The 14309-nt window shown below is 48.4% G+C and overlaps 1 protein-coding gene across 1 annotated transcript in view; it reads left to right on the top strand.

Annotated features, from left to right (window-relative positions):
* Fcgr1a (Fc gamma receptor Ia) overlaps positions 1 to 11717 on the top strand; it is a 12494-nt gene extending 777 nt beyond the window's left edge. Inside the window, 4 exon segments of the mRNA XM_059266593.1 lie at positions 594 to 851; positions 8738 to 8974; positions 10066 to 10350; positions 11455 to 11717. Coding sequence (XP_059122576.1) covers positions 594 to 851; positions 8738 to 8974; positions 10066 to 10350; positions 11455 to 11717 — 1043 coding nt within the window.
* The last annotated feature ends 2592 nt before the right edge of the window (positions 11718 to 14309 follow it).

The raw sequence follows: 14309 nt of genomic DNA, 5'->3' as shown, positions 1-14309 counted from the left end.
TGTTTTCTGATGGTCTTAGGTGACCACTGTGAAAGAATCATTCAAACTCCAAAGGGGTCATGGCCCATAGGTTGAGAACCATTGGCCCAGTGAGCTCAGAAAAGCACAGAATTGTGGGAAGCCAGAAGCAGTCCTGTTGGGCTGGGTTTTCTAGTACCCCCCCCCAAACCTGTCCCTTTTATAAGAAAACAGAGAGAGGTTTTTCTCCTCAGATAGGAAGAGTCAAGGGCTTGAGCCTCAGTTTCCAATAAAGAAGTGGATGGAGGTGCTTCCCACCCCTCAAAGACAGCCTAGCACTGAGTATAGGGAAACTGTCTCAAGGCAGTTTGCTCTGGTTTGAAACCCCCCTTTATTAACACCAGTGATTTCATCACCAGCACCCAAATCCTAACGCCTGGATTGGGATCAAATAACCCAGAACAGCTCCCACAGCAGTGGGGGCACTGGAAGGCTGGCTAGCTTCCTGGCTTTCCACTTGCTAATGTTTTCAAACTCAATACTTTTCCTTATGCTAGCGATGCTTTACCAATCACTCACAGTTCTTGCTTTATCCCTGCTTAGGGTTTTCTCCGTTGTTGTTCTTTTTCCTACAGCCAATGCCACAAAGGCTGTGATCACCTTGCAGCCTCCATGGGTCAGTATTTTCCAGAAGGAAAATGTTACTTTATAGTGTGAGGGACTCCACCTGCCTGGAGACAGTTCCACACAGTGGTTTATCAACAGCACACTCATTCAGATCTCCATGCCTAGATACAGTATCACTAAGGCCACTTTCAAGGACGGTGGTGAATACAGGTGCCGGACTGGTCTCTCAATGCCAAGCGACCCTGTACAGTTGGAAATCCACAGAAGTAAGCATGGCATGGGCAGGAGGGCTGGGGATCCCAAGGTCTCCCTTTGTGTGGGTGCCAGAGTCCTCTCTGTTTCTCTTTCTCTCTGAGAATATATGTGGGACATTATCTGAGTGAACGGATCAGCTCTAAGGACCCAGCAGGTCAAATCAAGTCAGTATAACTAAAACATCACATCAAGGCCCTACGCACCCATATTGGGGACTAAGGGGGCCCAGCCCCTTGATAGTCCCCTTCCAGGGTCCGGGAAGAATCTACAACCAGCTGATAATTTAATCTTTGATGAAAGGAAATGAATCTATGTACACGAAACTCCTCAGTCCATACACTTAATTCTTCTGAGTCAGTTCTTTCTCTACACAGCTTCTATTCTGCTCTCATACCTAGCTCCTTTCTTGCCTGATTTCTCTCTACATTTATCTGCTGTCCCCTCTAAGTTCTATCTTAATTCTCTCATCTTAGTTCTGCCCTATCTAGTTCCTTCCCATCTTAGCTCCTCTCTCATCTCCTTCTCTCTCATCTCCTTCTTTCTCATCTTGTTCTTCCCCATCTGGCTCTTCCTCATCTTCCATCTCATTCCTCTAGTACTCTCTTCTAGCCCTTCAATGTAGTTTCCCATCTAGTCCGTTCCTCTCCAGTTCTTACCCATCTAGTTCTTCTGTTCTCTTTTTTCCTCTCTCTCTTCTCCTCTCAGTCTCCTTATTCTCTCAGTTCTCTCTAAGTCTCTCAGGAATCCAGTTATAAACCCAAGCAATAGCAATACTCCCCCTCCAGCCAGGTCACCAGGCTTGAATTCCTACAGGGTCATAAAGGCAGGTAAGAGTTTTCCTCAGGCACTGACCACCAGGCTTTCTTTTACAACCCAAAAGGGAAGTGGTAAAGGAGGAGGTCAACAGAGAGCTAATGATTGGTTAGTATATCAAGAAGGGGATCTATGTGCTCAGTCTACATTCCTAGAAGTAGTTAGGTGAGAAGTTAGGAGTCTATAATGTTAGTAATAGAAAAGGAGGGTCTCAGATTGCACAAGAAATAAGGCTATCCGCCCGACCTAGGGAACAACGCCTGTTCCCTTAAGGGTGTTACCTTATAAGGTTCAGGAGATTGTTTGGCCTTGGATGCTTGATAGGTATTTTAGAGTTAGGAGTTCTTGGAAGCACACATAGCATTACAAAAAAATCACTGTGGGAACTGGCTAATATATATACAAAAGCTAAAATATCACCAAGACTTCTTAAGCCATGGCTTGACGTTTGGAAAAGTCCTTGACTTTTCCAATTAGTAGCCCTTTTTTATTTTTATTTATTTATTTTTTCTATTATCAGCTTGATACAGTATAAATTCTTATCCTAATAGTGAAATATTTAATTGAGGCTTGCCCAGTAATTGAGTAAAACCAAAACTTATTATAAGCCACAGTCATCCTAGGGTCCCTCTTGTTATGTAGCCTCCCTGGTTCTGTGGGTTGCAGTCTGATTGTTCTTTGCTTTATATCTAGAATCCACTTATGAGTGAGTACATACCATGTTTGTCCTTCTGGGTTTGGGTTACCTCCCAAGTAGTAGCTTTTGTGACAGTAGCTGAATTCTATTACATTTTCCTGAGGCTTACAGCACACCCACAGCACTCCAGCTGGACCAGTTTTGGATACAATGTATCAAGAAAAATCTCAGACTCTAATATTTTATCTTTGTCCAAAATTTATGCCAACATATCTCTAACTTCATCAACAGCAGCTTTTTGTGTGTGTATTTTTTGTTGTGTTGTTCTGACTGTGTATAGTGGCTGCACATAGTTTTAATTTATATTTCTTTGGTGACTGTGGTATTGACCACAATGTGTTTATTACTTGTCTTTATAAAGCCTTCATAAGGTACCTGATGAGTATTTTGGCCAATCTTTTTTATTTTTATTTGTGTGTGTGTGTGTGTGTGTGTGTGTGTGTGTGTGTGTGTGTCATGTGTGTAGGTACCTACCCTTGATAGCCAGAAGAGGTTGTTGGACCTAGAACTGGAGTCACTGGCAGTTCTGGGAACTGAACTCAGGCCCTCTAGAGCAGTGGTTCTCGACCTTCCTAATGCTGGACCCTTCAATACTGTTCCTCATGCTGTGGTGACCCCAAATCATAAAGTTATTTTCATTGCTACTCCATAACTGTAATTTTGCTAATGTTATGAATCGTAATGTAAATTTTTTTTTTTTTGGAGATAGAGGTTTACCAAAGGGGTCGCGGCCCATAGGTTGAGAATCACTGCTCTAGACGCCCAGCAAGCACTCTTAACTCCTTCTCCCCACCCCATTAGCTCATAGGAATTCTTTATATATTCTGGGTTTCTCAAGTGTTGGGAATTTCTCTGCGGCATACCTTTTCAACGTTATGGTCCCCTGGCCCCCACAAATGAACAAAAGTTCTTGATTGTCATCTAATTCTGGCTACTGCTCTCTCTATCCTGTTTATAAAATGGTTTGCCGAGGTTACATCAATGTTCAGCCACTTTCAGTCAGTCTGGGGCTGCTAAGACACTGGGTGTTAGACATTCCCTGGGAGGCAGAGAGAGGGGACGCCTAGGGAGGAAAGGCAGCAAACTTCCAAGACGGCCAGCTTCTTCCTCACCCTCCTGGTAGGAGACAAAATCCTGGCAGCTTAAAAAAATAGGCCTGGAGGGCTGCACTTGTTTTCTTATTTTCTGCCACCAGTTAGGCCCTCTGCTGATGGATTAGCCTAGGAGTTGAACAGGCTCTGTATATGCTTACAGAACACCTGTGGGCCAGTCAGCCACCAATCCTAAATTAGGGGAGAAAGACTCATCAAAAACTTAAAAAACCCTAGCCATGGAGAAGGGACTGGATTTATTTTATTTTATTTTATTTTATTTTATTTTATTTTATTTTATTTTGAGACAGGGTTTCTCTGTGTAGTCCTGCCTGTCCTGGAACTCTCTCTCTAGACCAGGCTGGCCTCGAACTCACAGAGATTCCCCCTGCCTCTCCCTCCTGAGTGCTGGCATTAAAGGTGTGTGCCACCGCCACCTGGAGACTGAATTTTTAAGTCCTTAGCCCCACTACTGTGTGTGCAGAGGGTCTCTGTGACCTTCTGTACGTGAAGAGGTGTGTGCAGAGGGTCTCTGTGACCTTCTGTGCGTGCAGAGGTGTGTGCAGAGGATCTCTATGTATTTGCTGTGTGTGCAGAGGGTCTCTGTGACCTTCTGTGTGTGCACAGGTGTGTGCAGAGGGTCTCTGTGAGCTTCTGTGTGTGCAGAGGTGTGTGCAGAGGGTCTCTGTGAGCTTCTGTGTGTGCAGAGGTGTGTGCAGAGGGTCTCTATGTATTTGCTGTGTGTGCAGAGGGTCTCTGTGAGCTTCTGTGTGTGCAGAGGTATGTGCAGAGGGTCTCTGTGAGCTTCTGTGTGTGCAGAGGTGTGTGCAGAGGGTCTCTGTGAGCTTCTGTGTGTGCAGAGGTGTGTTCAGAGGGTCTCTATGTATTTGCTGTGTGTGCAGAGGGTCTCTGTGACCTTCTGTGTGTGCACAGGTGTGTGCAGAGGGTCTCTGTGACCTTCTGTGTGTGCACAGGTGTATGCAGAGGGTCTCTGTGAGCTTGCTGTGTGTGTGCATTTCCTCACCTCTGATAACAGCTCCTTTTCACCAGCTAGTGCTGTCTGCTGTGTTCAAGAATTTCCCTGCTATATCTGCCGCACTCAAGACTTTTTCCTGCCTTTTAAATCATTAACTGGCAGAGAAAAAAAAAAACCATAGAGACCCAGGACCAAGAAAATACAGCTAGTTGGTGGATCCAAGTTCTAGTCATGTGACTCAGAATGAGGGTCACTTTCCTACTCAAGGCAGTGAATTGAGGGAGTGATGTTTGAATAGGAAATTAGCAAGCTATGTCTATATCATATGATACAGCTAAAAGCTGTATCACATGTTTTGATATGAAATATCCCCACTTAGGGTAAAAAAAAGCCACATTTTTCATCATATGTAGAATCTAGCCAAAAATATATGTAAACAAATAGACATTTGGTACAGCACAACATAAGGAAAGAGAACCAGAAAGGGGACATTAGGGGACAAGGACAGATTGCAGGTAAAGGACACATGCCAGGAAAGAGGACATGCAGCTAATTGTTTTTCTAGGTCTATCTCTGTCATGGAGTTTTCATTTTTGGTGATAAGTGCACAAAAATATACTCCCCAGTGACAAACCCTATGTGAAGCCCACATCTTCCATTCTGAATGGCTATTCTAACTGTATAAAAGTCCACTGAGATATGTAGACCTCGGTCTGGCTAATTTCAGGGTGTAAGTTTTTCCTATTTGTGTTTCAATTAATTTCATATGGAGATATATCAAAATCTTCTACTGTGTTTCAGACATAAAGCAAAGACATCGGTGTGTCTGGGCAGTGTGAGATTGAGTTTCAGGTCTTAATTGCATTTATAAGAAATGTGGCAGTGTCTGAGACCACAGACTCTGCCACACACTGCAGTGGACCACACACTTGCTATCCATAGATGAGTTCTGGAGAGTGACCACAGACTGCCACACACTGCAGTGGACCACACACTCGCTATCCATAGATGAGTTCTGGAGAGTGACCACAGACTGCCACATACTGCAGTGGACCACACACTCGCTATCCATAGATGAGTTCTGGAGAGTGACCACAGACTGCCACACACTGCAGTGGACCACACACTCGCTATCCATAGATGAGTTCTGGAGAGTGACCACAGACTGCCACACACTGTAGTGGACCACACACTCACTATCCATAGATGAGTTCTGGAGAGTGACCACAGACTGCCACACACTGCAGTGGACCACACACTCACTATCCATAGATGAGTTTTGAAGAGTGACCACAGACTGCCACACACTGCAGTGGACCACACACTCGCTATCCATAGATGAGTTCTGGAGAGTGAAAGACCCACCTTCCCTGACACCTCATCTTCATTAACAGACACTTCAGCAGTTAGACAACATTCCTTTTCTACTGCATCATAACAGATTTTCCCAAACCTACAGCTCCAAACACATATGATTATTACGCTTCTGTATTCATAGGTTCTCTGTAGTCAGGGTGTGGACTGTAGTGTGTTCCTTTGGGTTCCTCTTCGAATTCACAGTTATTGGCAGAATTCAATTCCTTGTGGTTATAGGACTAGTGTCCCATTTTCTAATTGCTGTCCTTTGGTTTTGGGGGGCACTCAGCTCCCCAAAGCCCCTGCCATGTAATCCTCACAAGCTGTATGTCACATCACGGCAGCTTACTGCTTCAAGACCACCAGGAGCATCTCTATCTAGCATGCTGCTAAGAAAGAGACAGATATAGCAAATGTGTGCCTGGCTTGGCATGTTCTCTTGGCTATAGAAGCCAGACAGGGGTACATCATATTCAAGGGGCTTTGTATGTATGCTTCATTGGGTCATCTAAAAATTCTTTTTTTCATGCAAAATAAACTTTGTCCCAAACAATTTCTGAGCCCTGAGAAGGGTTGATAAGAGGGGGATGGTGTGCACAGCTGCTGGGAAAGGATGATGGGGATGGTGTGCACAGCTGCTGGGAAAGGGTGATGGGGATGGTGTGCACAGCTGCTGGGAAAGGATGATGGGGATGGTGTGCACAGCTGCTGGGAAAGGGTGATGGGGATGGTGTGCACAGCTGCTGGGAAAGGATGATGGGGATGGTGTGCACAGCTGCTGGGAAAGGATGAGGGGGATGGTGTGCACAGCTGCTGGGAAAGGGTGATGGGGATGGTGTGCACAGCTGCTGGGAAAGGGTGATGGGGATGGTGTGCACAGCTGCTGGGAAAGGATGAGGGGGATGGTGTGCACAGCTGCTGGGAAAGGGTGATGGGGATGGTGTGCACAGCTGCTGGGAAAGGATGATGGGGATGGTGTGCACAGCTGCTGGGAAAGGGTGATGGGGATGGTGTGCACACCTGCTGGGAAAGGATGAGGGGGATGGTGTGCACAGCTGCTGGGAAAGGGTGATGGGGATGGTGTGCACAGCTGCTGGGAAAGGATGATGGGGATGGTGTGCACAGCTGCTGGGAAAGGGTGATGGGGATGGTGTGCACAGCTGCTGGGAAAGGGTGATGGGGATGGTGTGCACAGCTGCTGGGAAAGGATGATGGGGATGGTGTGCACAGCTGCTGGGAAAGGGTGATGGGGATGGTGTGCACAGCTGCTGGGAAAGGGTGAGGGGGATGGTGTGCACAGCTGCTGGGAAAGGATGAGGGGGATGGTGTGCACAGCTGCTGGGAAAGGGTGATGGGGATGGTGTGCACAGCTGCTGGGAAAGGATGAGGGGGATGGTGTGCACAGCTGCTGGGAAAGGATGAGGGGGATGGTGTGCACAGCTGCTGGGAAAGGGTGATGGGGATGGTGTGCACAGCTGCTGGGAAAGGATGATGGGGATGGTGTGCACAGCTGCTGGGAAAGGGTGATGGGGATGGTGTGCACAGCTGCTGGGAAAGGATGATGGGGATGGTGTGCACAGCTGCTGGGAAAGGATGAGGGGGATGGTGTGCACAGCTGCTGGGAAAGGGTGATGGGGATGGTGTGCACAGCTGCTGGGAAAGGGTGATGGGGATGGTGTGCACAGCTGCTGGGAAAGGATGAGGGGGCTGGTGTGCACAGCTGCTGGGAAAGGATGATGGGGATGGTGTGTACAGCTGCTGGGAAAGGATGAGGGGGCTGGTGTGCACAGCTGCTGGGAAAGGATGATGGGGATGGTGTGTACAGCTGCTGGGAAAGGATGAGGGGGATGGTGTGCACAGCTGCTGGGAAAGGATGATGGGGATGGTGTGCACAGCTGCTGGGAAAGGATGATGGGGATGGTGTGCACAGCTGCTGGGAAAGGGTGATGGGGATGGTGTGCACAGCTGCTGGGAAAGGATGATGGGGATGGTGTGCACAGCTGCTGGGAAAGGATGAGGGGGATGGTGTGCACAGCTGCTGGGAAAGGGTGATGGGGATGGTGTGCACAGCTGCTGGGAAAGGGTGATGGGGATGGTGTGCACACCTGCTGGGAAAGGATGACGGGGATGGTGTGCACAGCTGCTGGGAAAGGATGACGGGGATGGTGTGCACAGCTGCTGGGAAAGGATGAGGGGGATGGTGTGCACAGCTGCTGGGAAAGGATGAGGGGGATGGTGTGCACAGCTGCTGGGAAAGGGTGATGGGGATGGTGTGCACAGCTGCTGGGAAAGGGTGATGGGGATGGTGTGCACAGCTGCTGGGAAAGGGTGATGGGGATGGTGTGCACACCTGCTGGGAAAGGATGAGGGGGATGGTGTGCACAGCTGCTGGGAAAGGATGAGGGGGATGGTGTGCACAGCTGCTGGGAAAGGATGATGGGGATGGTGTGCACAGTTGCTGGGAAAGGATGAGGGGGATGGTGTGCACAGCTGCTGGGAAAGGATGAGGGGGATGGTGTGCACAGCTGCTGGGAAAGGATGATGGGGATGGTGTGCACAGTTGCTGGGAAAGGATGAGGGGGATGGCGTGCACAGCTGCTGGGAAAGGTTGCTTTTTTTTTTTTTTTTTTAAGATTTATTTATTTATTATGTACACAGAAGAGGTTGCCAGATCTTATTACAGATGGTTGTGAGCCACCATGTGGGTGCTGGGAATTGAACTCAGGACCTCTTGAAGAGCAATCGGTGCTCTTAACCTCTGAGCCATCTCTCCAGCCCTGCTTTTTTTTTTTTTTTTTCTAGCAAAGCTGAAGAGATTTGAGCGTGGGACTCAGGTGTGGGCCACAACAGAGACTGAGGTTGGAACGTTGCAAATAGTAGAAGATATCAAAGTCTCCAGGGCCAAGATTTGGCCTCCTTGGACTTCCTCTGTGCATGCGAACACTGTGGGTCCTCACTTTTCAGGTTGGCTGCTACTCCAGGCCTCCCGCAGAGTCCTCACAGAAGGAGAACCTCTGACCTTGAGGTGTCATGGCTGGGAGAACAAGCTGGTGTACAATGTGATTTTCTATCGAAATGGAAAATCCTTTCACTTTTCTCGAGATTCTGAGGTCACCATTCTGAAAAGCAACACGAGTCACTGCTCAGGCATGGGAAGAAACCAACACTGCACATCTGCCGGAGTGTCTGTCACCGTGAAAGGTATCTGGTCTAGATAAGAGTCACAGCTGGAAGGTCCAGAGAAACCACGACAAAGCATTCAAGTCCTCACCTAACTTACAAAGGAGGAAACTGAGTTCCAGGGAGACAAACGGCCTCCCTAAAGGCCACCCCACCACCACGGCCTGGGCCAGAACCGGAACCGAGGCCTCCGAGTCCCCACCCATCACTCTTTCCAGCATCCACAACGGCCCATCAGTGATCACAGGAGTGCATGTCAAAGTCAGGGGATAGAACTACACACTTCGTCTGTTTATTTTAGCTGCTAAGGCCAGAGACTCACTCATTCAAGGTAGCCAGAGTTACTAGAAAATAATCCAGTCAAACCTTATGACATTTCCATAGAAATTCTATAGAAGCCAGAAAGACATTAGGAATTGGATTTACTTTCCGTTTGTGTCAGGAATACATAGCCTGTCTGAGCTCCCTTCTCTTTAAGCTTCTGTAAGTCAGTTTCCTCTGTCCAATTTGTACAAGACCTTTAACTCTTTCTATGACTTACCTTCTTAGTGCTCAAACTCACTAGCTAGGTATTCCTTTGCTAAAAATAGCTCATTTTGCCGGGCGGTGGTGGCGCACGCCTTTAGTCCCAGCACTTGGGAGGCAGAGGCAGGCGGATCTCTGTGAGTTCGAGGCCAGCCTGGTCTCCAAAGCGAGTTCCAGGAAAGGCGCAAAACTACACAGAGAAACCCTGTCTCGGAAAACCAAAAAAAAAAAAAAAAAAAAAAAAAAAATAGCTCATTTTTGTGGGGGAAGAAATTACTGTCCCAGCTTGTCTTTTGAATAGCACAACTAATGAACGACTTAGCTGGCAAGTGCCTGTTAGTGTTGACTCTGGGTTATTGCCATGGGGGTCTGTGGTTTCCTAATCAATGGAGCCACGCCAGGGGAGAGCACACAGTGTAGTTGGGAAGCCCCTCAGCTAGTGACCAGTCATGTCTATTAGGAAATAGGCCTCTCTCTTGGAAATGGGGGAAACTCATTCTCTTGGGGCAAGATTCACGGAGGGGAGTCTCATGAAAAGGCCACCGACACTGAACGGAACAACTCTGTCCCTTCAACTTTCTCTTTAGAGCTATTTGCCGCTCCTGTGCTGAGAACGACCTTGTCGTCTCCCGTCCTGGAGGGGAGTCTGGTCACCCTGAGCTGTGAGACAAAATTGCTCCTACAGCGCCCTGGCTTGCAACTCTTCTTCTCCTTCTATGTGGGCAGCAAGATCCTGGAGGAGAGGAATACATCCTCAGAGTACCACATACCAAGTGCTGGAAGAGAAGATTCTGGATTATACGGGTGTGAGGTAGTCACAGCGGATGGCAGTGTCCTTAAGCGCAGCCCTGAGCTGGAGCTTCGAATACTTGGTGAGCTGGAGGGACGTGGCGGCTGGTGTCGCCCAGCCGGAAGGGAGCAGCTCATGAGCGGGGCTCGGTACTTCATTCACGTGGGGGCTGGTGTCGCCCACCCGGAAGGGGGCAGTTCACGAGCAGCTCCGTGCTTCGTTCAGAACTGCGCTGTTTTCCTCCACTCTTCCCTGAATTTCCGTTCCTCCTTTCCTGCCTGTCACTTTTCCTTTCTTTATCCCCTTCTTTCCTCCTCTCACTCTTCCTCCCGTTTGTTCCCTTCCTTTCCTGTCTCTCCTCCCTGCCGCTCTTCCTCATCCTTCCCTTTTCTTCTGCACCCGCTCACCTACTACAGAAGATGGTAGGGCGTCTTAGGGTTTCTGCTGCTGTGATGAAAGCAGTGACCAAAAGCAAGCTGGGGAGGAAGGGGCTTATTTGGCTTACATTTACACATCACTGTTTATCATAGAAGGAGGTCAGGACAGGAACTCAAGCAGGGCAGGACCCTGGAGGCAGGAGCTGATGCAGAGGCCATGGAGGGGTGCTGCTCACTGGCTTGCTCCTCATGGCTTGCTCAGCCCGCTTTCTTATACAGCCCAGGACCACCAGCCCAGGGATGGAGCCACCCACAATGGGTTGTGCCCTCCTCCATCAATCACTAAGAAAATGCCACATAGCTGGATCTTACGGAGGCATTTTCTCAGTTGAGGTTCCCTCCTTTCAGGTAACTAGCTGTGTCAACTAGACATAAAACTAACTAGGACAAGGGTGTGTGCTTTGATGATGGAGTCACATGACGGCTTTACATTTTGCCCTCATGGACAATATACTCTCCTGCCTGTATCTGACTAAATTGGAGGGTTCATGAGTTCTAGAACCAAGACTCTGTCAGGGAAGGATCTTCAAAACTGCTTCAAGCATTAAAGATTCAGAAATAGCAATTATCTGTGAGGTTCAGGACAATGTGATATTCTCAAGGAGCCTGCTCCACTTGTAGGGCCCGTCTGGAACTGCTGGAAGTTTCTTGTTCCCTGACCGTATCTCCCGGACAGACAGCCTTGTCAGTCTTCTGGACACAGCTTCGCTGGACTGCTCTGATGTCTAAAGGATTTTTTTCTCTTTCAGGTCCCCAGTCATCAGGCCCTGTCTGGCTTCACATCCTTTTCTATCTGTCAACGGGAGTAATACTTTTGGTGGACACAGTTCTCTGTGTAAAAATACATAAACAATTGCAAAGAAAGAAAAACTACAATTTAGAAGTCCTTTCTGATCAGGGGAAGAAAGAAACTTCCTCTCAGCAAGTTAGAAGCGATGACGTGTCTGAAGAAAGAGACTTTGCAAGACAGACTACAGCCAAAGAGCCGCCACAGCTCAGTGAGCGGCCGTAGATCTGGGCAGCCTGACACTCTCCTCTCTGTGGCAGCGCGGGGGCACAAACTTCCACAAGTTGACTGACACGGAAAATGGGGGGCCATGGCATGTGACTTTCTTTTTCTTTTTTTTCTTTTCTTTCTTTCTTTTTTTTTCTTTTGTTTTTTGAGACAGGGTTTCTCCGTGTAGTTTTGGTGCCTGTCCTGTATCTCCCTCTGTAGACCAGGCTGGCCTCGAACTCACAGAGATCCGCCTGGTTCTGCTTCCGAGTACTGGGATTAAAGGCATCTGCCACCGCCACCGCCCAGCTTGGCATGTGACTCTTAAATAAAGCAAATATATAAGCTGACTTTGGTTGAGATGAATTTGGTAATCAGATGTTTGAAAGGAGACCTACTCTAAAGGATGCTTGCAAAATGTGGAGTTGAGTCATAGCAGGGATTTTGTTGAGTGTACATGATGTTTGGCTTTAGAGAGCAGAGAAACGGGTTAGTAGGAAGTGAATCCCACAGAAAAACAATCTAAAGTGGGATCCTAGTTAGTCTTAACAATAAAAATTCGGAGTCAGATATCGAGGGTGAAAGCTGAAAGACCAGAGAAGCAGAGCAGCAGCCACTAGGAACTTCTGACCTCTACGAATCCTCAGACTGAATGGGAGGTCAGGATCCTGTCTCCACCTCCCTAGTGCTGGGATTAAAGACGTGAGCCTCCACTGCCTGGCTTTGTTTTTCTTTTAGACTGGTTCAACCTCGTGTTGCCCAGGGTGGCCCTGAATTCCTGATCTTCCTGCTTCCTCCTCCCAAATGCTAGGATTAAAGGTGTGAGCCACCACTGCCTGGCCTCTATGGTTATCTAGTGGCTAGCTCTGGTCTCTAATCTCCAGGCAAGCTTTATTTGTCTGAACACAAAATATCATACAACAACAACCCCCACCCAGCTCCTCTCAGCAGGAATCAGCTCTGAAGACTCCAGTCTGAGGAGTAGGAAGCTAGCCAGGCTTGATGTTCCTGCCCAGAAGGGAGAGCTGTGCCTCCCTCCCCTCACAGGGTGGATGGTTTCAGGGAAAGGTCTCCCTGGGGACAGCCTGCATGTTAGGGGAGCCGACATGGAAGACTAGCACCATAGCCTAGGTGAAGCTGGAGGACGGCTGGTCACCAAGAGAGCATCAAAATGTGTTCTCTTAGCTGGGCAGTGGTGGCGCACGCCTTTAATCCCAGCACTCGGGAGGCAGAGGCAGGCGGATCTCTGTGAGTTCGAGGCCAGCCTGGTCTCCAAAGCAAGTTCCAGGAAAGGCGCAAAGCTACACAGAGAACCCTGTCTCGGAAAACAAACAAAAACAAAAAACAAACAAACAAAAAGTGTTCTCTTTCCCACCATTCCCTTCATGTACCACCCCCCAACAGGACCTCGTGACAGCAGCTAGAGATGGGAGTGGGGGGTGGGGGCTCGGCAGTGTCCTGAGGTTGGATCCATCCATCTAACCTCCCTCACGTCCAGATACTGCCTCACTCAAGCGGCCTTTCTAGGCAGCCTACACGTGGAGTCTTAAGAGCTGTGGTATGAAGGCTTTGGGGCTAGATGCATGAGCACCTGACAAGCATTCATCACCCTCCAGTGCCCTCATGGGGCTGCTGAAAGCATTCTCCTCCAGGACTGCATAGAAGCTGGAGCCTAAAACAGGGCCTGAACATTGGCTGAAGGAACACCTCTTGGAAGGCATAGTTCATGTGTGTATGCCACCAATGTACTGTGACCACACTAAGAAGACTGAACTCTAGAAACAAGGAATAGATCGTATCTCCACTTATGGTCACTCCTAAGGACCTGCTGAAGGCCCTTCACATCTCTGGAACTCTAGGCTCTGTTGGGCTGGAGGTCCGGGTCCCCAGAGGGGGTGTGGCATAGCATGAGTCTGATTGGGTGAGAACCATTAGTGGATACTAGGGCACTTTGGAACTTTTATAGCCAGGGACCAATAGACCTAATAGAGACAGGAATAATAGCCCATGGTCACTGGAGGAGATACACTCTGTTGCAGAATGCATGCAGAAACTGTCAGTGTGAAAAACAGTCTTGGAGCTGGAGAGATGGCTCAGGGATTTAAGAGCACTCTCTGCTCTTCCAGAGGACCTGAATTCAGTTTCTGTGACTGCTTGTAACTCCATTTCATGGGTCAATGCCCTTTTCTGGCCTCTTTCAGGCTCTTACACATGCATGGCATACAGACACAGACATACGAACAAAACACAGACACAGACAGACATACGAAAGAAAATAATTAAAAAAAAATCAATTGGCTGGTTAAGCTTTCAGGCTTTGAGCAGCAGTTCAGCTGAGATTCATTCCAGATGAGAACACAGAGGCTTCCAGTCTGAGGAAACAGGATCAGCTGAGGAATTGGCGAGGTGAGGTGGCTGTGGCCTGTTCTGTCTCTCTGAACTTCCAGTGTTCACCCCAATACCTGGCTCCAGGTTTGTTTTTATTAATAAGAACTTTTAAGATTTCTGCTACACGACAGCCTGTGAGCTCTGGAGTTGGGATGGAGAGAAGGAGGCCTGGTCCACATCCTCTGAGGCAGACCTAAGCACCCCCCTTCCACTGCCTGAGCC

Source organism: Peromyscus eremicus, chromosome 6 (genome assembly GCF_949786415.1).
Source record: "Peromyscus eremicus chromosome 6, PerEre_H2_v1, whole genome shotgun sequence".
In the NCBI taxonomy this organism is placed as follows: Eukaryota; Metazoa; Chordata; class Mammalia; order Rodentia; family Cricetidae; genus Peromyscus; species Peromyscus eremicus.
This window is presented reverse-complemented; position numbering and strand designations above follow the sequence as displayed.